General features: G+C 46.3%; 1 protein-coding gene across 1 annotated transcript in view; it reads left to right on the top strand.

The window, feature by feature from the left end:
* LOC137375149 (glypican-1-like) overlaps positions 1-26,261 on the top strand; it is a 198,472-nt gene extending 172,211 nt beyond the window's left edge. Inside the window, exons 6-9 of the mRNA XM_068041838.1 lie at positions 11,019-11,150; positions 12,183-12,316; positions 20,136-20,311; positions 25,275-26,261. Coding sequence (XP_067897939.1) covers positions 11,019-11,150; positions 12,183-12,316; positions 20,136-20,311; positions 25,275-25,495 — 663 coding nt within the window. The 3' untranslated portion in view covers positions 25,496-26,261. The remainder of the gene's footprint in view (positions 1-11,018; positions 11,151-12,182; positions 12,317-20,135; positions 20,312-25,274) is intronic.
* Positions 26,262-27,433: the final 1,172 nt, after the last annotated feature.

Here is a 27,433-nt window from a genome sequence, read left to right as displayed (position 1 = left end):
TCTAGTCTCTCTTCATAGTTTGTATCACAGATCTCTTAATAAATTGAATTTTTTACGATAATTTTGTCAGTAAAGTCATCTTTAAAACAAACATTAACTTAAGATGTGTAGAATTGAGACAATTTTTTCAGCTATTCATTCACGTGATGAAAAAGTACATTCTAATAGTGCATTCAGAATACATTATCATCTCAGATATGTTCTTTGGGCCTCCTTATCTCGAGAGACAATGGGTAAGCGCCTGGAGGTGGTCAGTGGTTTGTGAAGCAGCGCCTGGAGTGGCTATAAAGGCCAATTCTGGAGTGACAGGCTCTTCCACAGGTGCTGCAGAGAAATTTGTTTGTTTGGGCTGTTGCACAGTTGGCTCTCCCCTTGCGCCTCTGTCTTTTTTCCTGCCAACTACTAAGTCTCTTCGACTCGCCACAATTTAGCCCTGTCTTTATGGCTGCCCGCCAGCTCTGCGAATGCTGGCAACTGACTCCCACGACTTGTGATCAATGTCACACGATTTCATGTCGCGTTTGCAGACGTCTTTATAGCGGAGACATGGACGGCCGGTGGGTCTGATACCAGTGGCGAGCTCGCTGTACAATGTGTCTTTGGGGATCCTGCCATCTTCCATGCGGCTCACATGGCCAAGCCATCTCAAGCGCCGCTGACTCAGTAGTGTGTATAAGCTGGGGGTGTTGGCCGCTTCAAGGACTTCTGTGTTGGAGATATAGTCCTGCCACCTGATGCCAAGTATTCTCCGAAGGCAGCGAAGATGGAATGAATTGAGACGTCGCTCTTGGCTGGCATACGTTGTCCAGGCCTCGCTGCCGTAGAGCAAGGTACTGAGGACACAGGCCTGATACACTCGGACTTTTGTGTTCCGTGTCAGTGCGCCATTTTCCCACACTCTCTTGGCCAGTCTGGACATAGCAGTGGAAGCCTTACCCATGCGCTTGTTGATTTCTGCATCTAGAGACAGGTTACTGGTGATAGTTGAGCCTAGGTAGGTGAACTCTTGAACCACTTCCAGAGCGTGGTCGCCGATATTGATGGATGGAGCATTTCTGACGTCCTGCCCCATGATGTTCGTTTTCTTGAGGCTGATGGTTAGGCCAAATTCATTGCAGGCAGACGCAAACCTGTCGATGAGACTCTGCAGGCATTCTTCAGTGTGAGATGTTAAAGCAGCATCGTCAGCAAAGAGGAGTTCTCTGATGAGGACTTTCCGTACTTTGGACTTAGCTCTTAGACGGGCAAGGTTGAACAACCTGCCCCCTGATCTTGTGTGGAGGAAAATTCCTTCTTCAGAGGATTTGAACGCATGTGAAAGCAGCAGGGAGAAGAAAATCCCAAAAAGTGTGGGTGCGAGAACACAGCCCTGTTTCACACCACTCAGGATAGGAAAGGGCTCTGATGAGGAGCCACCATGTTGAATTGTGCCTTTCATATTGTCATGGAATGAGATGATGATACTTAGTAGCTTTGGTGGACATCCGATCTTTTCTAGTAGTCTGAAGAGACCACGTCTGCTGACGAGGTCAAAGGCTTTGGTGAGATCAATGAAAGCAATGTAGAGGGGCATCTGTTGTTCACGGCATTTCTCCTGTATCTGACGAAGGGAGAACAGCATGTCAATGGTCGATCTCTCTGCACGAAAGCCACACTGTGCCTCAGGGTAGATGTGCTCGGCCAGCTTCTGGAGCCTGTTCAGAGCGACTCGAGCAAAGACTTTCCCCACTATGCTGAGCAGGGAGATTCCACGGTAGTTGTTGCAGTCACCGCGGTCACCTTTGTTTTTATAGAGGGTGATGATGTTGGCATCGCGCATGTCCTGGGGTACTGCACCCTCGTCCCAGCACAGGCATAGCAGTTCATGTAGTGCTGAGAGTATAGCAGGCTTGGCATTCTTGATTATTTCAGGGGTAATGCTGTCCTTCCCAGGGGCTTTTCCGCTGGCTAGAGAATCAATGGCATCACTGAGTTCCGATTTGGTTGGCTGTATGTCCAGCTCATCCATGACTGGTAGAGGCTGGGCTGCATTGAGGGCAGTCTCAGTGACAGCATTCTCCCTGGAGTACAGTTCTAGGTAGTGCTCAACCCAGCGGTCCATCTGTTTGCGTTGGTCAGTGATTATGTCCCCCGATTTAGATTTGAGGGGGGCGATCTTCTTGATGGTTGGCCCAAGAGCTCTCTTCATGCCATCATACATTCCTCTGATGTTTCTGGTGTCTGAGGCCAGCTGAATATGACTGCATAGGTATTGCCAGTAGTCGTTTGCGCAACGCCTAGCTGTTCTTTGTGCAGTACTTCTGGCTGCTTTAAGTGCTGCGGATGTTAAATCGCTGGGGGCTTTCTTGTAGTTCAACAGTGCAATGCGCTTAGCGGCTATGACAGGTTCCAGCTCTTCATTATGAGATTGAAACCAGTCTGCATTTCCCTTCGCACTTTTGCCGTAGGTGGTCAAAGCTGACTCATAGATGGCGTCTCTGATGTGGGCCCACTTGGTCTCAGCATCCCCTGTGGGAGTGTTTTGAAGGGCTGTTACAAGTGAATTTAGAAATTTTTGTAACAGCTGTGGGTGAGAAATTCTGCTCGTGTTGATGCGCGGGTGGCCCTTCTGCTTGGAATGATGCAACTTCTTTGGTTTGAGTCTAACCTTGCTGCACACCAGGGAGTGGTCGGGGTCGCAGTCTCAGATATATTAGAAACAATAATGGTCACAGCCATCAAACCTGTTCCTTGAACCAAAGATATTATCTATAACCATGGTGTCACTGTACCACTTGTACAGGTTTATTTAGAGCACAATGATGTTTTTCATTAAAATAATCATTTGAAACCACGGAGTGCAGCATTATGATTAGTCTTTTATCACCACAACAAAAACACAGCTCTTACTTTTCCTGACTTAATTTTTTCAGGCTTTTTTCATGAAAATCCAACTGGAAAAGTTTGAGAGTTGCAAATGAGAGTTAAAGAGCTGCATGTGGCTCCAGAGCCAAGGGTTTCTGACCCCTGGCCTGGGCCTTATGGATACTCAACCAACCCCCCACCATCACCAAATCTCTGCCTCTCTCTCTCTCTCTTCCTTTAAAACATTCCTTAAAACCTCCCTCTTTGACAAGCGTTAGCTCACTTGTCCTAATAGCTCCTTGTGTGGCTCAGTACCGGCTTCTGTTTGATAATGCTCCTGTGAAGCACTCAAGGGTGTTTTTACTACATTAAAGGAGCTATATGAATGCAAGTTCTTGTTGTTGTTGATCATCCACGAACAAGGACCCTTGACATCCCTAGACTGCAGTTTGTAAATAAGATTAACTTGTTCTCTCAGTTCCTGGGTGGATACACTGAAGAGATGCTATTAGACTGAAGCACCACAGACAGCTTTGTGCAGAAACACCTGCAAATAACATTCATGTTTAGACATGTCGTGTTCCATCTACTTCTGAATCTACGTCTTCATTGTTCTGGAGTCTGACTTATAAACCAGTTTAACCAGTTAATTTGGCATTGTCATCTAAAGTGACTCCTCTAAAGGGAATGCTGGCCTTTGGATGTTTTCCTCCACTTTCTATAACCTCTCCCGACAGCCCCCAACCCCCGCACTCCTGAACGCACTGCCACTTACTGAGACCCTGTTTTATGGCTGCTGCTATTGTTCTTCATATGTAAGACTGCACACAGTATGCTGGCAGACAGTGAACATTAGTGTGAAGTGTTCGGCCTGCCTCTGATCCTGGCCTCACCTGGCAATAAAAAAAAGAATGGGAGTCTTTCTAGCCTGCTGGCCTTGGTAAATCCAACTAGTTTACTTTGGTATTGCTGCCAGCAATATATTGAGGGCTGATGGCATTAACTCCGCCCCAGAGCCATATCACAAAATGGCTACCATGTTTGCCTACAATTATTGAACGTTAGAAGTAATGCGTTCCTTTATAATAAAAAGTAGTTATTTTCTCCATAAAAGAGAAAGATGAGCAGTGACCTGAAAGAGGTCTTTCAAATTATGCAGGGGTTAGATAAGGTAGACGTGGGGAAGATGTTTCCACTTGTGGGGTAGTCCAAAACTAGGGGTCATAAATACAGGATAGTCACTAACAAAGCCAATAAGAAATTCTGGAGAATGTTCTCTACCCACAGAATGGTCAGAATATTAAACTCACTAACACACAGAGTAATTGAGGTGAATAACATAGATGCAGCATTTAAGGGGAAGCTAAATAGTACATAAGGGAGAATGGAATAGAAGGATATGTTCAAAGAGTTAGATGAAGTAGGGTGGGAGGAGCCTCCTGTGAAGCTTGGGAGTTCTGACCTGTTTCCTTCTTCATCCATTCCTAAGAAGTTATCTTCCTCTCTTCACAATTAGGCTGTTTCCATTTTCTCTCAGGAATGGAGTCTGCCTTGCACACCCCCACCCCACCCCAAACACCACCCCCACCCCCTCCACCCGCACCCATGCAAAGCTTGGGTCAGATGCTATCACTGGGTCCACTCGGGATCCCGTCCAATACCCAGCCCATTTTCCAGGATCCTACTTTGTCACTTTTCTTCTCCTCCGCAGTTTAATTGCATAATAAACCTTTGTCTCTTCTCCACCTCTCCAGAAGAGTGGAGGCTGCCACACTTGAGATAGTGCTTGGGAGAGGATGAGAAAAGAAACACTCTCAGGCTATCTGGCACTGGGAGCAGTTGAATCATTGCATAACAAAGAAGGAGATAAAGGGAGCTGGGTTTGTTCAACTGCCTTGCAGGGGGTGAGGGGCGATTTTTGATACTTTACCTTCCCCCGCCCCCAGCTGTTACTGCTCCAGCCTGTGTCACCTCTCTGCCTTTCATTCACTCCTCCCACCAGTTGTACTGAGTTCCTAGTCATGTGCTGCTTTTTTGTGGTCATTTCCACCAGTCAACTGAGGGATCACTTTATTAAGCTTTTAAATAGTCACCCCCCCCTTGATGCAGTAGTTCGATAACAAAGAGTCTCCCCCCACACCCATCACCACCGCTTATTTCATCAGGTCCATAATGAGCTCACCTCAAACCATTAACAATTAATTACACAGTTGTTGGAATCCTTATTGATCTGCTCCTGGTCACTTGCCCTCAGTTTGTTGAGTCGGTGTCTCTCATTTGAGATCAAGGGGGAAACCTAACAGCTTAAATGGAAATCTGGAGGAAACAATGTCCAGGCAGGCCTGGAAATACGCAGCAGGCCCGTCAGCCTCTGAGATTTAGATTAGATTAGATTAGAGATACAGCACTGAAACAGGCCCTTCGGCCCACCGAGTCTGTGCCGAACATCAACCACCCATTTATACTAATCCTACACTAATCCCATATTCCTACCAGACATCCCCACCTGTCCCTATATATTTCCCTACCACCTACCTATACTAGTGACAATTTATAATGGCCAATTTACCTACCAACCTGCAAGTCTTTTGGCTTGTGGGAGGAAACCGGAGCACCCGGAGGAAACCCACGCAGACACAGGGAGAACTTGCAAACTCCACACAGGCAGTACCCGGAATCGAACCCGGGTCCCTGGAGCTGTGAGGCTGCGGTGCTAACCACTGCGCCACTGTGCCGCCCTCTGGAAAGAGAAAGGACAGGCCCGTCTCTAGGACCGAACCAAGTCCGGAAACGGGGTGGGTGGGAGTGAGTATAGGGAAAACAACAGTGAATTCAGGGCCCACATTCCTCCCACAAAATTAATGAGTTTCACAGTCCACATACACATTTGCGAAAAAGCTAAATAAAGCCAATGCATCGTCTCAGTAAGGTTGCGAAAGGACATTAGAAAGACCAAAAAAAAAGAAAAACTCTTTAAAATAGAGGGCATGGATTTCCCTACCGGTGAGGCGGTGGCGTAGTGGTATTGTCACCGGACTAGTAACCCAGAGACCCAGGGTATTGCTCTGGGGACATGGGTTCGAATCCCACCACAGCAGAAGGTGGAATTTCAATTCAATTAATAAAATCTGGAATTAAAAAGCTGGTCTAATGATGACCATGAAAAGTAATGAAACCGGACAGACCACCCGGCATCGACCTAGGGACCGGAAACTACAACGGCAAGCCCAGCCCTGTCGACCCTGCAAAGTCCTCTTTACTAACATCTGGGGGCTTGAGCCAAAGTTAGGAGAGCTGTCCCACAGACTAGTCAAGCAACAGCCTGACATAGTCATACTCACGGAATCATACCTGACAGACAATGTCCCAGACACTGCCATCACTATAATAAAAGCAAAATATTGCGGATGCTGGAAATCTGAAATAAAAACAAGAAATGCTGGAACCATTCAGCAGGTCTGGCAGCATCTGTGGAAAGAGAAGCAGAGTTAACGTTTCGGGTCAGTTCCAAAGAAGGGTCACTGACCCGAAACGTTAACTCTGCTTCTCTTTCCACAGATGCTGCCAGACCTGCTGAGTGGTTCCAGCATTTCTTGTTTTTATTACTGCAATCACTATCCCTGGGTATGTCCTGTCCCACCGGCAGGACAGACCCAGCAGCGGTGGCGGCACAGTGGTATACAGGAGGGAGGGAGTTGCCCTGGGAGTCCTCAAAATCGACTCTGGACCTCAAGAAGTCTCGTGGCATCTGGTCAAACATAGACAAGGAAACCTCCTGCTGATTACCACTTACCGCCCTCCCTCAGCTGATGAGTCAGTACTCCTCCATGTTGAACAGCACTTGGAGGAAGCACTGAGGGTGGCAAGGGCACAAAATGTTCTCTGGGTGGGGGACTTCAGTGTCCATCACCAAGAGTGGCTCGGTAGCACCACTACTGGCCGAGTCCCAGAGGACATATCTGCTATCCTGGGAATGCGGCAGATGGTGAGGGAACCAATACGAGGGGAAAACATACTTGACCTTGTCCTCACCAATCTGCCTGCCGCAGATGCATCTGTCCATGACAGTATTTAGTTTAGTTTAGAGATACAGCACTGAAACAGGCCCTTCGGCCCACCGAGTCTGTGCCGACCATCAACCACCCATTTATACTAATCCGACACTAATCCCATATTCCTACCACATCCCCACCTGTCCCTATATTTCCCTACCACCTACCTATACTCGGGGTAATTTCTAATGGCCAATTTACCTATCAACCTGCAAGTCTTTTGGCGTATTGGTAGGAGTGACCACCGTACAGTCCTTGTGGAGATAAAGTCCCGTCTTCACATTGAGGATACCCTCCTTCGTGTTGTGTGGCACTACCACCATGCTAAATGGGACAGATTTCGAACAGATCTAACAAAACTGGGCATCCATGAGGCACTGTGGGCCATTAGCAGTAGCAGAATTGTACTCAATGGCAATCTGTAACCTCATGGCCTGGCATATCCCCCACTCTACCATTACCATCAAGCCAGGAGACCAACCCTGGTTCAATGAAGAGTGCAGGAGCAGCACCAGGCATACCTCAAAATGAGGTATCAACCTGGTGAAGCTACAACACAGGACTATCTGCATGCCAAACTGCGCAAGCAGCATGCGATAGACAGAGCTAAGCAATCCCATACGGATCAGATCTAAGCTCTGCAGTCCTGCCACATCCAGCTGTGAATGGTGGTGGACAATTAAACAACTAACTGGAGGAGGTGGCAACACAAATATCCCCATCCTCAATAACGGGGGAGCCCAGCACATCAGTGCGAAAGATAAGGCTGAAGCATTTGCAACAATCTTCAGCCAGAAGTGCCGAATTGATGATCCATCTCGGCCTCCTCCTGAAGTCCCCAGCATCACAGCTGCCAGATCTCAGCCAATTCGATTCACTCCGCGTGATATCAAGAAACGACTGAAGGCACAGGATAGTCCAAAAGCTATGGGCCCTGACAATATTCCGGCAATAGTACAGAAGACCTGTGTTCCAGAACTTGCCGTGCCCGTCGCCAAACTGTTGCAGTTCAGCTACAACACTGGCATCTACCCTGCAATGTGGAAAATTGCCCAGGTATGTCCTGCACACAAAAAGCAGGACAAGTCTAACCCAGCCAATTACCGCCTCATCAGCCTACTCTCAATCATCAGTAAAGTGATGGAAGGTGTCATCAACAGTGCCATCAAGCGGCACTTGCTTAACAATAACCTGCTCAGTGACGCTCATTTTGGGTTCTGCCAGGGCCACTCAGCTCCTGACCTCATTACAGCCTTGGTTCAAACATGGACAAAAGAGCTGAACTCAAGAGGTGAGGTGAGAGTGACTGTGCTTGACATCAAGGCAGCATTTGATCGAGTATGGCATCAAGGAGCCCTAGCAAAACTGGAGTCAATGGGAATCAGGGGGGAAACCCTCCACTGGCTGGAGTCATACCTAGCGCAAAGGAAGATGGTTGTGGTTGTTGAAGGTCAATCATCTGAGCTCCAGGACATCACTGCAGGTGTTCCTCAGGGTAGTGTCCGAGGCCCAACCATCTTCAGCTGCTTCATCAATGACCTTCCTTCAATCATAAGGTCAGAAGTGGGGATGTTCACTGATGATTGCACAATGTTCAGCACCATTCGTGACTCCTCAGATACTGAAGCAGTCCGTGTAGAAATGCAGCAAGACTTGGACAATATCCAGGCTTGGGCTGATAAGTGGCAAGTAACATTCGTGCCACACAAGTGCCAGGCAATGACCATCTCCAACAAGAGAGAATCTAACCATCTCCCCTTGACATTCAACGGCATTACCATCACTGAATCCCCCACTACAAACATCCTAGGGGCTATCATTGACCAGAAACTGAACTGGAGTAGCCATATAAATACCATTGCTACAAGAGCAGGTCAGAGGCTAGGAATCCTGTGGCGAGTAACTCACCTCCTGACCCCCCAAAGCCTGTCCACCATCTACAAGATGGAATACTCGACACTTGCCTGGATGGGTGCAGCTCCACCAACACTCAAGAAGCTTGACACCATCCAGGACAAAGCAACCTGCTTGATTGGCACCCCATCTACAAACATTCACTCCCTCCACCACCGACGCACAGTGGCAGCAGTGTGTACCATCTACAAAATGCACTGCAGCAATGCACCAAGGCTCCGTAGACAATACCTTCCAAACCCATGACCTCTACCAACGAGAAGGACAAGGGCAGCAGTTGCATGGGAACACCACCACCTGCAAGTTCCCCTCCAAGTCACACACCATCCTGACTTGGAACTATATCGCCATTCCTTCACTGTCGCTGGGTCAAAATCCTGTAACTCCCTTCCTCACAGCACTTTGGGTGTACCTACCCCACATGGACTGCAGTGGTTCAAGAAGGCAGCTCACCACCACCTTCTCAAGGGCAATTAGGGATGGGCAATAAATGCTGGCCTGGCCAGCAATGTACACATCCCATGAATGAATTTTTAAAAAAAGTTGTTTGGAAGGAGAGCGGGTATAAAAATGGGGATCTGGCTGACTTCTGAGGTTGATATGGTCAGATCTAAGACTGCAGAGGAAGATAAAGTATTCTTTCCAAAGCTTGCGTGAAGGTTGGTTGGGATAACCATCCTCCACCTTCCGTAAAGTTGAGCTCATCCAAAATTCTGCTGCCCATGTCCTAACTTGCATCATGTCCCATTCACCCATCGCCCAAGTGCTCACTGATCTACACTGGCTCCCGGTCAAGCAATGCCTCCATTTAAAAATTTTCACCCTTGTTTTCAAATTCCTCCATAGCCTTGCCCCTCCCTAGCTGTGTATTCTCCTCCAGCTCTACAAATTTGTGAGATACCTATACTTCTCCAATTCTGGTTCTTCAGCATCTCCGATTTTAATTCGCTGCAACATTGGAGGTTTTGCACTTCTGCTGCCGAGACCCTCAGCTCTGGAATACCCTCTCTACACCTCTCCCCCTCTCTAACTCTCTCTCCTCCTTTTAAGATGATCCCTACATCCTACCCCTTTGATCATACGTTTGGTCACCTGTCCTAATATCACATGGCTTGGTGTCAAATTTTGTTTGATAATGCTCCTGTGAAGCACCTTGGGATGTTCTACAACATTAAAGGCAATCTCTAATTGTAGTAGTAGTTATAGAGTTATAGTATATATAGTAGTTATAGAGGAACACAAAAGTCCGAGTGTATCAAGCCTGTGTCCTCAGTACCTTGCTCTATGGCAGCGAGGCCTGGACAATGTATGTCAGCCAAGAGCGACGTCTCAATTCATTCCATCTTCGCTGCCTCCGGAGAATACTTGGCATCAGGTGGCAGGACCGTATCTCCAACACAGAAGTCCTCGAGGCGGCCAACATGCCCAGCTTATACACACTACTGAGTCAGCGGCGCTTGAGATGGCTTGGCCATGTGAGCCGCATGGAAGATGGCAGGATCCCCAAAGACACATTGTACAGCGAGCTCGCCACTGGTATCAGACCCACCGGCCGTCCATGCTTTAAAGACGTCTGCAAACGTGACATGAAGTCCTGTGACATTGATCACAAGTCGTGGGAGTCAGTTGCCAGCGTTCGCCAGAGCTGGCGGGCAACCATAAAGGCGGGGCTAAAGTGTGGCGAGTCGAAGAGACTTAGCAGTTGGCAGGAAAAAAGACAGAGGCGCAAGGAGAGAGCCAACTGTGTAACAGCCCCGACAAACAAATTTTTCTGCAGCACCTGTGGAAGAGTCTGTCACTCTAGAATTGGCCTTTATAGCCACTCCAGGCGCTGCTCCACACACCACTGACCACCTCCAGGCGCTTACCCATTGTCTCTCGAGATAAGGAGGCCAAAGAAGTTATAGAGTCAGTGATGCAATGGAAGATCAGGAATATGTTTGTGCACAGATGTGTGTGCTGGAAGTAAGCTACTCTGTGGCACACCCCACTACAAATGGTGATTCATCAGGTGATTCTGTACCATTTGGCATTATGGGAAAGTTCTCTCTCCATTGCTGTGAGATCACCTTATGCCAAACATGGGAGTGCCTGCAAATGCTCTATGCTTTAGTTTATCTATATAAGAAGCAAATTCTACCTAGTTTTAAGCAGGATATATTTGTTTGTTTGGCTGAATTTTCCTTTCATTTCTTGTTTCATTCCCAGGTTCTTCAGGGCTGTGGCAACCTCAAATCAGTGGCCAAACGGTCAGCCGACGATGACCCAAAGAGACGTGGGAAACCTTACCCAGTGGAAGAGAAGCCAGTCAGTCTAGTCACTCCCCCCATGGACAGATTGGTAAGTTCTGGATGACCCGGAGTTTCAAAATTCCCATTTAGTTGAATGTTATTATTGCTGAATTATGCTAAAGAAAAAATATATTTCCAGAAAGTGAGGGCGGCTGGCTATTTGACTGTGGGTGGCAGCACTGTGGAGCTTGATCATGCAGTGACAGTTTCCAGCAGGGTTCCCTCGGTCATCAGTACAGCCTTGACTGTGTCTTTTATTCCTCTTCCCCAGCCCAGGGGAGTTGAGACTAACAGCAGTGTCGCACCCTGCTGATTCAGCAGAGATCAAGGCTTGAACCTAAGTCATCATGGTCTTTCGGACCAAGCACAGTACATCTAGCATCAGTTGCCATTCGAGAGCCACTCTCCTGTTTCAGACACTGGAGGGCCATTTCTTTTGGGGAATGGGGAGAACCCTACAGTCAATTTGGACAACAAGCTGCAATGCTAAGGAAATGACAAACCACAAGACTTGTGACAGTGGAGTGTACAAGTCCTCTGAAGCTGCCATTGTTGTTAAATCCTGAGACAAAAGAGTGCACAACAAAGTCACCTGGGCACCTGCTAAGCGCTCCGTAGTACAATGTAGTTTGATTTGGTGATTATGTCGCACCCTCTGGAGTTTAGGCTCCAGGGTGTTGATTATATGTGGCTTCTTCACTCCCAATGCCATCCTAGTTTTTGACTTGTTGCAAAGATACAAGAAGAAAATGGTTAAAAAAGGACCAGCTGACCGACCAACTCCGTCCCAATCTGCTATGTTGCTCCTAAACAACATGACCCCTAATGATTCCCATTCAATTGTATCTCAACACCCACAGTGTGAAAAAGATCTGCCTGACATAAAGAGAAACAGCTTGCCAACCAGTTATCTGTTTAAATCCAGGTCTTTACTGCATCGTTGTTGAGAACAACCATGTATGTTTCTTGGTGAGAGGAATTCACAATGTTTCCGAGTTTGCACGGTGTGCCAGTTTGGGGTTTGAAGGTCAAGGTGGTTGTGAGTGAGTTCAAGGTGCAGTAATGCCTGGTGTCCTTTCAGGTTACTGAAGTCAAGATGAAGCTTCGTGACGTTAGAGAATTGTGGGTCACACTCCCCAGTGCCCTGTGCAGCGAGAAGGTGACAGCAGGCTCAGCCAACGAGGACAGGTGTTGGAATGGGCAGAACAGAGGGAGGTAAGATGCTGCTGTCTCAGTCGCAACTGGAGAAAGGTATCCATGTACTTTCTTCCACTCTAAAATCTAGTGTGCACTTTGTAGCACTGGGACTGGTTGTTCTGTTGGGTAACAATAGCAAATGAACCTAATAGGATATATCTCAGTTTTCTATTCCTCATATCCTGAGGGCACTGCCTCGTATTATGGTGCTGGTAGCCTTCTATTTCCTCGGATAAATGGCCATTATCTGCGTATGAGCCCAGATAGTGAGCTACAGCTAGCTATTCGGCTGCAGGAAGCATCATACCCAATAAGCACATGTGCACTTTCCATCAGGGGTCACCTGAGAGCCCTGATTTCCACAAGATCCATCTTTCCCAACCTCAGTTTTCAAATCTCTTCAAGGCCTCACCTGGCCCTGCCTTTGTCATCTCCTCCCAGCCTAATGCTTCCACAAACACTGGGCTGCCCCTGGTCCCTCAGTCCTTCCATTTCAACATCTATGGTCACTGATTCAGCCAATGTGCTGCTGTCCTCTGGAATTCCCTACTTCGTTCCCTCCACTGTGCTACCTTCTGTCTTACTTTCAAGATTCTTCTCTCCAACCTCTACCCAAACCCTTTGCTTTTCCTCTTTGTCCCTCCTGCTTGGCTGCCATTATTTTCCCTTGCACAGTGAGACACCCCCTTGCAAATGGCCAGCAGTGTTGGGGAAACTACAACTTAATTGTAATCCTATGGTCAAAACAGCCACTATGTGGAATAGGAATATCGGAGGTGGTATTTTGCTTTAGGCAATACTGGCACATGTGGGGAAATCTAGCACCCGAAACCTGTTATCTCACAAACAGGGGACACATGGTTTCCTGTGATGAAAAGTCTTGCCTCTTACTGTTTCACAGAATTATACATCTCCTTTCTCTGAGTTCCGTATTGGGCGCCAACATTTTTTGGTACTTTTACCTGCTCAGCATTCTATATGGGCAGTATAGATGGGCTGGGGACTTCAGAGTCCTCAACCTTGTCCTCATCTCATTCCTAAACAGCTGTTAAATGCCAGGTCTCATCTGGCTGAAATTTATTCCCCATCCCCCGTCAGGAGCTGAGCCCAATTGTAGGGCCCCTACCACAGTATTGGTAGGAGTGACCACTGCACAGTCCTTGTGGAGACAAAGTCCCGTCTTCACATTGAGGATACCCTCCATCGTGTTGTGTGGCACTACCACCGTTTTAAATGGGATAGATTTCAAACAGATCTAGCAATGCAAAACTGGGCATCCATGAGGTGCTGTGGGACATCAGCAGCAGCAGAATTGTACTCAACCACAATCTGTGACCTCAAGGCCCGGCATATCCCCAACTCTACCATTACCATCAAGCCAGGGGACCAACCCTGGTTCAATGAAGAGTGCAGGAGGGCATGCCAGGAGCAGCACCAGGCATACCTCAAAATGAGGTATCAACCTGGTGAAGCTACAACACAGGACTATCTGCGTGCCAAACTGCGTAAGCAGCATGCGATAGACAGAGCTAAGCAATCCCATAACCAGCGGATCAGATCTAAGCTCTGCAGTCCTGCCACATCCAGCCGTGAATGGTGGTGGACAATTAAACAACTAACTGGAGGAGGTGGCTCCACAAATATCCCCATCCTCAATGATGGGGGAGCCCAGCACATCAGTGCGAAAGATAAGGCTGAAGCATTTGCAACAATCTTCAGCCAGAAGTGCTGAATTGATAATCCATCTCGGCCTCCTCCTGAAGTCCCCAGCATCACAGATGCCAGACTTCAGCCAATTCGATTCACTCCGCGTGATATCAAGAAACGACTGAAGGCGCAGGATACTGCAAAGGCTATGGGCCCTGACAATATTCCAGCAATAGTACTGAAGACCTGTGTTCCAGAACTTGCCGTGCCCCTAGCCAAGCTGTTCAAGTACAGCTACAACACTGGCATCTACCCGGAAATGTGGAAAATTGCCCAGGTATGTCCTGCACACAAAAAGCAGGACTAGTCCAACCCGGCCAATTACCACCCCATCAGCCTACTCTCAATCATCAGTAAAGTGATGGAAGGTGTCATCAACAGTGCCATCAAGCGGCACTTGCTTAGCAATAGCCTGCTCAGTGATGCTCAGTTTGAGTTCTGCCAGGGCCACTCAGCTCCTGACCTCATTACAGCCTTGGTTCAAACATGGACAAAAGAGCTGAACTCAAGAAGTGAGGTGAGAGTGACTGCCCTTGATATCAAGGCAGCATTTGACCGAGTATGGCATCAAGGAGCCCTAGCAAAACTAAGGTCAATGGGAATCAGGGGGAAAACCCTCCGCTGGCTGGAGTCGTACCTAGTGCAAAGGAAGATGGTTGTGGTTGTTGGAGGTCAATCATCTGAGCTCCAGGACATCACTGCAGGAGTTCCTCAGGGTAGTGTCCTAGGTCCAACCATCTTCAGCTGCTTCATCAATGACCTTCCTTCAATCATAAGTTCAGAAGTGGGGATGTTCGCTGATGATTGCACAATATTCAGCACCATTCATGACTCCTCAGATACTGAAGCAGTCCATGTAGAAATGCAGCAAGACCTGGACAATGTCCAGGCTTGGGCTGATAAGTGGCAAGTAACATTCGCGCCACACAAGTGCCAGGCAATGACCATCTCCAACAAGAGAGAATCTAACCATCTCCCCTTGACATTCAATGGCATTACCATCACTGAATCCCCCACTATCAACATCCTAGGGGCTATCATTGACCAGAAACTGAACTGGAGTAGCCATATAAATACCGTGGCTACAAGAGCAGGTCAGAGGCTAGGAATCCTGCGGCGAGTAACTCACCTCCTGACTCCCCAAAGCCTGTCCACCATCTACAAGGCACAAGTCAGGAGTGTGATGGAATACTCTCCACTTGCCTGGATGGGTGCAGCTCCGACAACACTCAAGAAGCTCGACACCATCCAGGACAAAGCAGCCCGCTTGATTGGCACCCCATCTACAAACATTCACTCCCTCCAGCACCAACGCACAGCGGCAGCAGTGTGTACCATCTACAAGATGCACTGCAGCAATGTACCAAGGCTCCTTCGACAGCACCTTCCAAACCCGCGACCTGTACCAACTAGAAGGACAAGGGCAACAAATGCATGGGAACACCACCACCTGCAAGTTCCCCTCCAAGTCACACACCATCCTGACTTGGAACTATATCGCCGTTCCTTCACTGTCGCTGGGTGAAAATCCTGGAACTCCCTTTCTAACAGCACTGTGGGTGTACCTTCCCCAAACGGTCTGCAGTGGTTCAAGAAGGCAGCTCACCACCACCTTCTCAAGGGCAATTAGGGATGGGCAATAAATGCTGGCCTGGCCAGCGATGCCCACATCCCATGAATGAATAAAAAAAATCAGCTACTCCGACATAGACTGTGGATTGAAGCTGGGACTTTCCTAATTCCTTCCACAGTTGAATAGCACATACACCCAATGTACCATCAGGAACAGCTGGCATTTTGCTCTCAAACCCAATATGGTGGTAAGCTCCGACTGAAAGCGGGGAGGCAATGACTGGGTATCAAGTGCCCATATCTAAAGCACACACTCTGGTGAATGACGAGCTCATAAAAGCAGAAATCGTATGAATTGAAGACTTGGAGATGAAATTACTGCACACAGAGAATGCATTTAATGGCAACTCATTCTTTCTTCCATTTCTTTTAATGCACTCTCAGAAAAACACAACTTTACTCTTCACCCTTTCTAAAAGCTTTGAGAATTGGAACTAAGCACTCAGCTTCAGTGGCCAGTCATAATACACTGACTGGCAAGTTTGAAACTGCAGACGTTAGCTGACTGTGTGCTTTATGCCCTGATTGGCTCAGATCGCCCAGTGTACCCAAAATGCCTTGTGGTGATGCGTGCCCATAATGCCCAATCACCGCTTTTTCTGGGTTCTGTGGTTTCTGCACTCCCTATGCTGCTCTGTCTGTTTGTCTCCACTTCCCCATTGCCTGTTGCCTGACACATTTCAAGCCTCTTCACATTCCCAGTGAACAGGCCTCTCATCCGCCTTTCCTGGGGAAATACGGAAGCAAAGAAAATACCTCCGGACACTTCACGAGCAAAAGAAAGGATGGAAAATTTAGAAAGAGGGAGGTTGAAGACACAGTCAAAGGGAAAGGTTTTTAAGAATCTTCTTGAACCAATGAGGGATGTGGCAAGACACTGAGCTTACGGGAGAGGACAGGTGCATAGTATCTGAAAGAACAGTCTCTGTTTGTGGGCAAACAGGCAGTATCTGAAGAGCGGGAGACACAAGCAAAGCCCTGAAGCTAGGGAGGAACATTCAGATCGGGAGAAGCAGGGCCATGGAGGGGTCTTGAGGTTAATCCACTAGGGTACAGAAAGCTTGGATGCTAGTCAGATGAGTGGATATACAGGAGAGGACATAGACTGCAGAGCTGTGAGGCAGAGAGCACAGGTAAGCAAAGGATTAACAAGCCCTGAACGAGCAAAGACATTGTTAGCACTGGGTCACTGTATTAATGCATAAAATGACTACACTTTAGCACTAACTCTACATCTTGGGTGGGTTTTAGTGAAATACCAATTTGATGATACTTGAGGAAATGCTTCATTTCTGAGTTGTTTGATCCTTGCCCATGAGATAAAAATGTCCTATTGTCACTCACCGAATTCCCTCATCATCCAGCACATTTGAGCTCCTTTTAGGTGAATCTTTTAAGTCCTTTTTCTGTCCTAGGAACAGTAAGAACAGGAGTAGGCCATTCAGCTCCTCGGACTTGTTCTGACATGCAATTAGATCACAGCTGATCTGCACCTCAGCATCGTTTTCCTGCCATTGCTTCAGGACTGCCAATATAGTGACTGCCTGAGTGAGGCTCAGGAGCTGAGAGTCTTAGCAAGTGTTTGATATTCATGTATGGAGCACTCCTGGTGGCTTTGGAAGAGTTTTCACAGTTGAGAGCAGTGTCTTAGACAGCAGTTATAGGCTGTTAATGGGGTCAAGAATCGATACCCTGATCAATCAAAATTCTAATAGTTCCTGCTTTTAGAAATCTGCTTCATGGCTGAGCTGAATTAGCTTATCAGCACTGGTGACTGACCAAATCTTCAAGCCTTGGGAGGATTGTGTGTGTGCTTGGCGTAATTAGCACTCAAGAAGAGCAGATGTTTTATCAAGGTCACGAGGGCAGGATCGACTGTATGGGTTTTCATGAAGTATTTAGCAAGTGATGACCTGGATAGGAACTCCAAATTTCTACAGCGGAGTGTCTGAAGAAGTGACCCCACAAGAAATCCCTCCTGTTTGCTTGGGGAGAGGGTGGAGTATATTGTTTGTGGAGAAGAAATGAATGGTGGCGATATGGGAAAAGATAAGCAGATGAGCATTCTAGAGTTTTGTTAAGTAACATGGAATAATGGGAATATTTAATTTGGAACAAGGCATCTTTATATAGAATATTCCCCCCCACCCCATCCCAGGACATTGAATGCGTGGGACAAGTAGAGTCCATAATATGTCAGTTTGGACACACTCAACAGAAAGAGCCATCTCTTGTCCAAGTGGCTTGCTTCCCAGTCTGTGCTTTCTTATACTTGGAAAGCAAGTAACAATAATTAGTCAGATATTTTGTAGGGTTCATAATACAAGTCATTAGACATGTGGGGCCTGCTCTCCCTTGTCCAATTTCCCATCCCACATATCCATCGGCCTCCATTTGTGGCCTGCCCAGCTGTGACTGGGCTGAGATTCAATTATGTTCTCTCTCCCTTTCTTGTTGTTCTGGCAACAGATAGCTAAGGAGATGTCACTGTAGGCAAGGCAGTCCCGGCTTCTGGCCCTTCCCGGCCCGATCAAAATACAGGACCATGGATTAGCTTCAAAACTGGCAACCACAGCGTGACTGAAATCAGGGGTTCATTGTGCAAGGAGTAGGAGTGCCATAGGTGGAAACCTACATCCCATCATTCTGATGGCCAACATTCCTGAGATCATCTCCCTTGACGATAAGTTAGTGAGTAACCCAGTTGCAAACTGTAGCGCCTCCATTTGAGTTGCTACCCGCTTGATTCTAGTTGGTGCTTGGATAGTCAGAGAGCTTTGTGTGGCATCCAGTGACGTCACTGGAGGTTAGCCGTCTCGCATCTTGATGTTAGCGAGCAGCTCTAGTAACAAAAAATGACGCTCTGTGTGTGTGTGTGTGTGTGTCTGCATTTTGTTCCTTGCAATTGAATTTGTACTATTTATAAAAAGGACCTTTTCAGAAGTCCATGGGCTTCGTAGTGATGAACAAGGTGATGTCTAATGACAGAATACAACCTGGCAGCACAGGATACACTGCATCCCTGAGGATTACTAGAGTGTGCAATGCTGATCTTGTTAGGGAGCATCAAATGGACTTTCTCCGACAGAGGCCATCTGAGGCAAATTTTTCCTTATTGATTATTGTGCTGCAAAATTACCCAAAGGGAATTGTGCAGCTTTAAGTAATGGGAATGTGTGGTTTTCTTTAAAAGAAAATAATGGAAATTTATCGTTTGAGTGGTTTTCTAATTAAAAATCCTATCGACTGAATTCCAGAGCTTATGTACAGAGATGGGGGCTCGGAGCTATTAAGTGTTGTATTAGATTGCTCAATCTATATCTCAACAGTGGTTGTATTTATCCAAACTGAGCAGATTTGGTTTCCCCTCCCTGAACCACAGTGTACAGTATATTGCTATTGTGTAGCAGCTGTCTTCACAGACATGTAATGTACACTGGGCTGGGTAGTGTGACTAGTCAATGCAACAATGTAAATACCAAGCCAAACAACTGTTGAGACAAGAGTTTCAGGGAAAACTATGGTGCTTTTGTGTGTGTGTGTGCGTGCTCATGTGGGCACTTGTGAGCATGTGTGTGCAAGCCCTAGCTCAGAGTCCTCAATTTCATTGCTTGGCTTTGTGTCGTCCTGCTGAAATTCAATGGCAGTGGCATTGGGGAGAGTTCCCTGTCAGTTCAGTGTGTACGTGTGCTAACTATTGGGCCATGGTAGCTGTATAGGCCAGGATATGGCAGTTTCAATCCCAGGACTGTGTTGTGTTGGCTGGACTCAGTGATGAGAGCAGAGTGAGGCTCCCTCGACTCGAAATGGGGAGGGAATAATTTAATCAGCCAGGGTTCTTGGCACCGACTGGACAGAGGCTACTGTTCATGTCTGCACCTAGAGATTGAGTGCCACCTGGCTGTTTGACCACGTAGGGCATCACAGGTGAAAGCAGTCCTGCCATTAGCCAATGTCTAAACCTTACAGTTTCTAGCGGGTTGATAGATAGTGATCCTGACTGATTTCTTTCCCTCCTGACTAGCCATGGAGAGTTGGTGCCAATTGTAGTGTCCATATCACTACCCTAGTTGAGATTAGGTATCAAGGCACTGAACTCAAGACCATCTGGTCCTGTGTGGCCCAGTACCATACTGGGCTACACATTTACCAAGTGGGCCATTTGACCACTGAATGGAGATTTTAACATAAAGATCCCTTTACAGCTGTTTAAATTACCCTAGGATTGTTCCTCTAGACCACAGACAATATTATCTAACCTAGAATTCTTTCAAATCATTATATTTGGAGTAGTTCAATATTAATCAGATGGGACTTGCCCTCTCCTCTCCCCCTCACACCCTTCCTCCCCACTCCCCCCTCCCCCTTCTCTCCTCCCTTTCCCCCCGCTCCCCCCTTTCCCTTCCCACTCCTTCCGCACCCCCACCATCCTAAAAGCAAACATCTGGTTTGTGCACACCATGGACTAATGCTTGTTAACTCTGATCACACATGACAGGTACCTCCCGGAGGTTATGGCAGATGGCTTAGCCAATCAGATTAATAATCCAGAGGTCGAGGTTGACATCACCAAACCGGATATGACCATTCGCCAGCAGATCATGCAGCTGCGAATAATGACCAATCGACTGCGGAATGCCTACAATGGCAATGATGTGGATTTCCAAGATACGAGTAAGTAGCTGGCTCTGCGCTATCTTTAATGCTGTTTGCTTTTAGTGGATGCATTTGTGCTCACTGATGCAAGCGACTTTACATGCTAAGGACAGGTTCCAACCAGTCACTCAATCCTTAGTACAGTGGTTTTGAGATCCCTTGATATTTTCCTACTGAAGATCTTCTTTCTCCTCCCTCCTTAATTTTTTTGCTACTTTTCCTTCTCTTATCTTCGCTCCTCCCTCTTCTGTTACTCATTCATACCATTCCTTCTTCCCAGCTCCCTGCTCTTCCCCATTTCTTGTGCCCCTTCCTTCCTTTCTCATTCTCCTCCCTTTTTCTCTTTGCCTCTGCATTCTTAACTCACCTTCTATCTTTTTTTTGGTCTCTACTTCCTCCCACTTTTCCTGCTATCCCGATAATCCCTCCTTTTGCTTCAATCTAGCACTGAGACCATTTTCACATTTTCAAGCTTTCTTCCGACACTTTACTGTAAACAACAACACGTGTTTCCCATGAACTGAAACCTGTGTCCCTACATGTACCCTGAGTGAGAAGAAATATCACAGGATTTGTTTTGCGGCATCAACCACTAATGTTCATGGGAGGACATCCATCATGTTCTCCTTAGTCCTTTAAATAGGCGGAAAATACTACACTGCCAGACTAGTGAGCACAGGCTAAACTGAATAGTAAGATTTATTTACAGGCTGGATAATAGAGAGCCAAAACAAGTGGAAGCACAGTACTTAAAAGAGAATCAGATCACATGGAGTTAAATTACCCTCTTTAAAATATATTTCTTGCACTGGATAGGGCTCCATAGCCCTTCACGGTGTGAAGTTGTATGAGCTTGATGCAAATGTCCAATCCACAGGGATCAGGTCTCCTGAAAGAAATGAAGCTGAGATTTACTGCCATGGGAATTACTTGAAAGCCATGGCTTTGAAGTCTGCTATTATGTGCTGGGATCTGGTGTCAATGCCACCTGTCTGCGTACACCTCACTTTAATGGTTCAATGATTAGATTAATTGAATTAATCTTACCTATGGTCTGTTAAGCTGCTCTTGTGGACATTTCAAATTGCCAATTGCCATCAAACAACTTATGACAGAATTCATTAAGAAATGGTGATACCAACAAAGAAAATCCATCCTGGTATAATATATCCCATTGCCACAGTCTGATTGGCCATCTTTGCCATAGGAATACTGAGCTTCACCCAGAGCTGCAAATCACATGACATACCACCTCCCAGAGCTGATGCAAACTCTAAAAAGTGTTATTTCATTTTTACCACACTTTTACGTCAACTTTTTCCATTCTAAATACTTGTGTCCACTTTGCTAATGGAAATTACCTATGAAACTTTCAACAATGTAGTTACATCCTCCAGGCAGTGGTAGCGCTGCAGTGCCTATGTTTTACATCTCCAAGCCCAGGGGTCGGTGACCTTTTTACCTGAAGAGCCTTTTGTTAAAAATATCATCTTCAAATAAAAACTATTGGGAACGCAAGATGAAAATTTGGCATTTCTAAACCAAATACATGGCAATTTGCCAAGTGTCTCTGGTAGAATGCATAATTTGAAAAATAAAATACATATATTGAATTTATATATCAATAGAAAAAAATCAAAATTTAAATAGAACTAACTGAATTATCATATTTTTTGACAGTTTTTGTGTCTTTTTTGATTTTTTTCGCAAATATGCATGTTCAGGTTTTATGTGTCAATTTGCATGAATTATGTATAAGCATGTTCGAAAGGTAAGTGTAAAAATAGTGAACCATATTAATTTAATAGAAAAACAGCACGTTTCCACTTTGAGTTAAAAAAAAGTAATAAGAAATTTACATATAAAACTGAGAATACTTTTTGTCTTTGTGTAACAGATCTTGCAATAAATGGAATATTTTACCATAATTTTGTCAGTGCAGTCATCTTTAAAACAAACTTTAACTTAAGATGCGTAGAATTAAGACAATTTTTTGGCTATTCATTCTCGTGATAAAAAATTGCTTCTAATAATACATTCAGAATAATTTATCGTCTCAGCTATATTAGAAACACTAATGGTCGCAAATATAAAACCTGTTCCTCGAACCAAAGTCATTGTCTATATCCATGGTATAGCCATGCTACTCCAACAGGTTTATTTAGAGCACAGTGAGGTTTTCCATTAAAATAATCATTTGAAATTGTAAAGTGCAGCATAAATGATTAGTCTTTTATCCCCACAATAAAAACACAGCTCTTACTTTTCCTGATTTAATTTTATTTTTAGGCTTTTTCATTATAGTGCGATCCAACTGGCAAAGGTTGGGAGCCGCAAATGAGGTGTTAAAGAGTCGCGTGTGGCTCTGGAGCTGTGGGTTGGTGACCCCTGTCCTAGCCTAAACTCCAGAGAAATGATCGTGCTGTCACTAACTTTACCTCCTCGCTTTCCAAATTACCGTACGTTTTTGTATTTCCTTCACCCAGCACCCCTGTGCTCGCTGATTTACATTGGCTTCCAGCCCAACGACGCCTCAAATTTAAAATGCCCATGGTTATTTTCAAATCCCTCCATGGCCTCGCCCCTCACTATCCCTGTAACTTCCTCCAGCTCTACAACCCTTTGCAATCTCTGCGGTCCTCCAATTCTGGCCGCCTGCACGTCCCTAATTTTCGCTCCACCAATGGCAGCCATGCCTTCAGCTGCCAAGGCCTTCAGCTCTGGAATTCTCTCTCTAAAACTCTCAGTCTCTCTCTCCTCTTTTAAATGCTGTTTAAAACCTATATTTTTGACCAAGTTTTTAGTCACCTACCCTAATATATCCTTATGTGGCTCATTGTGAAATTTTATTTGATTCAAGCTCCTGTGAAGCAACTTGGGAGATTTAGTACATTAAAGGTGCTATATAAATGCAAGTTATTATTGTTGCCTATTGCCTCAAATGTGATTCTACCTCTTTTTTTAAAACAAAATTGCTTCTGGGATGTGAGTGTTGCTGGCTAGGCCAGCATTTATTGCCCATCCCTGATTCCCCTTGAGAAGATGGTGGTGAGCTGCCTTCTTGAACTGCTGCAATCCAGTTTACTTCTTTTTGTTAACAAAGCATTGCCTAGAAATAAGGAGGGAATGTCTGACTTTGCAACAGCGACTGAATTAGGTTCGGTGTACTCTGGTCAAATTACTCCCTGCCCTCCCACCCAGCTTCACCTGAGGAGCAAACTTGGTATTGACTCCCCTCCATGTGCAATGCCATGGGACAACAACAAACACTTACCCATTCTAATATCCTGTGTTTGCAGTGACCTTTCTGCTTATTTTGGGGCTTGGGCCTACTTCTGCTCTGTCCTTGGTGCTTGGATCCTGATATCTTTTAGTATCCTTAGTCTCTTGCTGTCCACCACCACGACCTTTCACATCTTAACTTTCCCTACCATAGTGCTGGCAGTGTGATTGGCTCCTGACAGACATGGTTATTGCCTACGCTCTATTCAAGCGCAATCCTACTGCGGTCACTGTCTGTTCTCTAGGTCGTGTACTCTGTAACTTGCTGGCATGGTCATTCTCTTCCTAACTAACACGGCATAGGTACTACCCTGACCAAATGTAACAACATTTGGATCTTATTTCCAGAACATTCCTTTCATAATACGTTGATTGACACATTCTGAAGCGCTTACAATCCTTACAGTACAATGGGGCGGCACAGTGGCGCAGTGGTTAGCACTGCAGCCTCACAGTTCCAGTGACCCGGATTCAGTTCCGGGTATTGCCTGTGCGGAGTTTGCAAGTTCTCCCTGTGACCGCGTGGGTTTTCGCCGGGTGCTCCAGTTTCCTCCCACAGCCAAAGACTTGCAGGTTGATAGGTAAATTGGCCATTGTAAATTGCCCCTAATGTAGGTAGGTGATAGGGAATATGGGATTACTGCAGGGTTAGTATAAATGGGTGGTTGTTGGTCGGCACAGATTCAGTGGATCGAAGGGCCTGTTTCAGTGCTCTAAATAAAAATTAAATAAATTCTAGTCCCATCCCCATTCTCAAATTCTGCATCTCCCCTGACATTTAATCCTGCCAACAGAATGCTGAGAGACTCAGGACCTCTCCCCCAATGTGTTTGTGGAACTCCCCAACCACCAGTTACATCCTGTCCCAAACACCACTCCCACTGGGTCTCCGTTAAATATTCCGGGGACCCAGCCCCACTGAGTGATCTCGAACTACATCTCAGGTCTTGCAATCCTCATGAATACTGCCAGGACTCAGAACCTCCTCGTCCATCAATCCACCAACTCCCTACAAACCTTATAACTCCCTCTTTATGCTGCCTCTCCTGTGCCAACCCAACACCCATCCCTCCCCCACCATTTCCTGGGCCTGGAGCTGGGAGTATTACTGGGCCTGGAGCTGGGAGTATAGCAGGGCCCGGAGCTGGGAGTGAAACTGGGCCTGGAGCTGGGAGTATTACTGGGACCGGAGCTGGGAGTATAACTGGGCCCGGAGCTGGGAGTATATTTGGGCCCGGCGCTGGGAGTATAACTGGGACCGGAGCTGGGAGTATAACTGGGCCCGGAACTGGGAGTATAACTGGGACCGGAGCTGGGAGTATAACTGGGCCCAGAGCTGGGAGTGTAACTGGGACCGGAGCTGGGAGTATAACTGGGCCCAGAGCTGGGAGTATAACTGGGCTCGGAGCTGGGAGTGTAGCGGAGCTTGAAGCGGGTAGTATAACCAGACCCGGAGCCGGTACTATAACTGGGCCCAGAGCTGGGTGTGTGATGGAGCTCAGAGCTGGGAGTATAACTGTGACCAGAGCTGGGAGTATAACTGGGACCGGAGCTGGGAGTGTAACTGGGACCGGAGCTGGGAGTATAACTGGGACCGGAGCTGGGGGTGTAACTGGGCTCGGAGCTGGGAGTGTGATGGAGCTCAGAGCTGGGAGTATAACTGAACTTCTCCTCATTAACACCTTTGTATTTCCTGCAGGTGATGACAGCAGTGGATCTGGAAGTGGTGACGCCTGCTCGGAAGATGGCTGCGGCAGGAGACGGTTCTTCAACGCCGCAACCAGGTCACCCATCGTCTATGCCATCCCAGAGCAGAGCGGGAAATCCAAACCAGAAAATGGTGGCAACATGGTGCGATGCTCAGCCACCTTCCTTCACCTGCTGGCCTTGGCCCTCACCCTGCAATATTTCTGTCGGTAGAATTTTTTGTGGGGCATGAGAGAGAGAGAGAGAGAGAGACTGAGGCAAAACCTTTGCCAAAACGGACAAGCGTTTTGTTTAACTTTGCAACAAAAATAAAAGAATCTTTTGGCTATTTGTAAATTCTGGCGGTGCTGGAGGTGAATATGCTTTGGATCTTTGAACACTTTGGGGATGGGAGTTTCCTCTGTGCAGTTTGAGGAGGTTCCAGTACTTTTCAAGCCGAATTTTTTTTCCCAGCTTTGGGGCTGTTCTGATCATTTGTTCTGATTGTTCTGATCACCCATTCTCAATGCAGCACAGACACAGGCTCCCACTGGGAGGCCAGGAGATTGCCGTGTATTGAGAGGCTAATAATAAAACAAATCCTAAGTTTGAGATTGCGCTCGTTTTCTTGAAGGTAAACTTGCCAGCGAAGTATTCTCTGGAACATCTTGTGCTACAGTACATTGAGAGTAAGGACACCCAATAGGATGTCATCCCTATAATTCCAGATGAATTGAATCATTATGGAATACCAGGATCAGTCTTCCTGGAGATTTTGTTCCCAATAACAAGGCCCTCCAGTTCTTCTTAGCCTGTAGTATATGAAGCGTTGGTTTAATCATTTGTGAAATGTCCATATCGTGGGGTCTCTGTTTGTTATGTTAGGCCTTTAAAAGCAAAATGGTGGTCAATATTTCTCAAAGGATCAGAGAGCAACTGATGCTACTTGTAATGTTACTGCTGCACTGTCAAGTTGGTAGAGAATGGAATTATCAAGTGGAGGCTGGGGGTGGGGGAGTGGGTGTGGGTGATGGGGTGCAGGCAGTGGATGAGAGTGGGGAGTTGCCTTCTCCAGAAGTTAAAACACTAAAAAAAAAGTTGAATTGAGACCTTCCTCCTATTAACTGCACACAAATTACTCCTCACTGGCAGAGACACGAATCTGCTGTTAAGCCATGCAAGTGAATAACTTGCATGCTGTTTGGTTTCAACAAAAGGATTAATGGAAAGATAGAATAGGCAGAGAAGAGGTTTTTAAAAGAGAAAATGATTTACAAGAACACACATACAAAAAGCCAAATTCAAGCTGACACAGAGGCAGCCAATTAAAATTTAACAGTGAGTGTATTTGGGTAAATTGGAGAGTGATGGGTAAAATGTTCTCATGCTTTTTGGTTCCTGAATCTTCAACTTACTGAAAGAACGAGGTCAATAAATGGGTGCGGTGGTAGTTGTGGGGTATGGGAGGCAATGGTGGTAGAGGTTATGAAAGGGAATGGGCCTTAGATCTGATACTGTTAGGTATGTTGTCTATTATGTGGTAGAGGTGTAGTAGCATTGTTGTGTTTTAAAATATGGCTGCCATTTTGAGCCCAAAAGACAGCAGCCATTGGAGGCATTCTCAGGTAGGATGCTGGGAAATGTTGGGCCTAAAAGAGTTGTCACTGCCTTACAACTGCAAAAATTAAATAAGGAGAAATACTTTTGTTATATTGCTTGAAAGGACATAAACAGAATAGCTCACTGGGTAGGTCAGGGGTGGTTATACTGTGACATTCATGAGCTGGCTGTGAGACAAATGCCCAGCTTCTCAGTTGTGCCCATTCAATCCAGGAATTAATTTTGTCCTCAACATTGCCATGTATGGGTTTTGCTTTTTGGGGAAAAAAAATAAAAAAAACAAAATTGCATACAGAAAATGCATGCTAACCTCCAATTTATTTCTATACGCACTCTGATTTTTTAAAAGAATTTTTAGGTTTCTGTTTAATTTAACATTTCATTTCAAGCCTACAAGCACCCACCTCTTCCCACCAAAAAAGAGCTCCAGTGTTATGCAGAACAGTGCTGTCGAATACGCTTGCCACTCGCCACATGTGGCAAATTGATGCTCTTCATCATGACAGCCACACAATACTGAGTTGTGTTAAAGTTGCAGTGGTGGGCATAAGT

The sequence above is a fragment of the Heterodontus francisci genome, chromosome 11 (assembly GCF_036365525.1).
Source record: "Heterodontus francisci isolate sHetFra1 chromosome 11, sHetFra1.hap1, whole genome shotgun sequence".
NCBI classification, from domain to species: Eukaryota; Metazoa; Chordata; class Chondrichthyes; order Heterodontiformes; family Heterodontidae; genus Heterodontus; species Heterodontus francisci.
The sequence above is the reverse complement of the archived record's forward strand: the minus strand, read 5'-3'. Positions and strand labels throughout refer to the sequence as shown.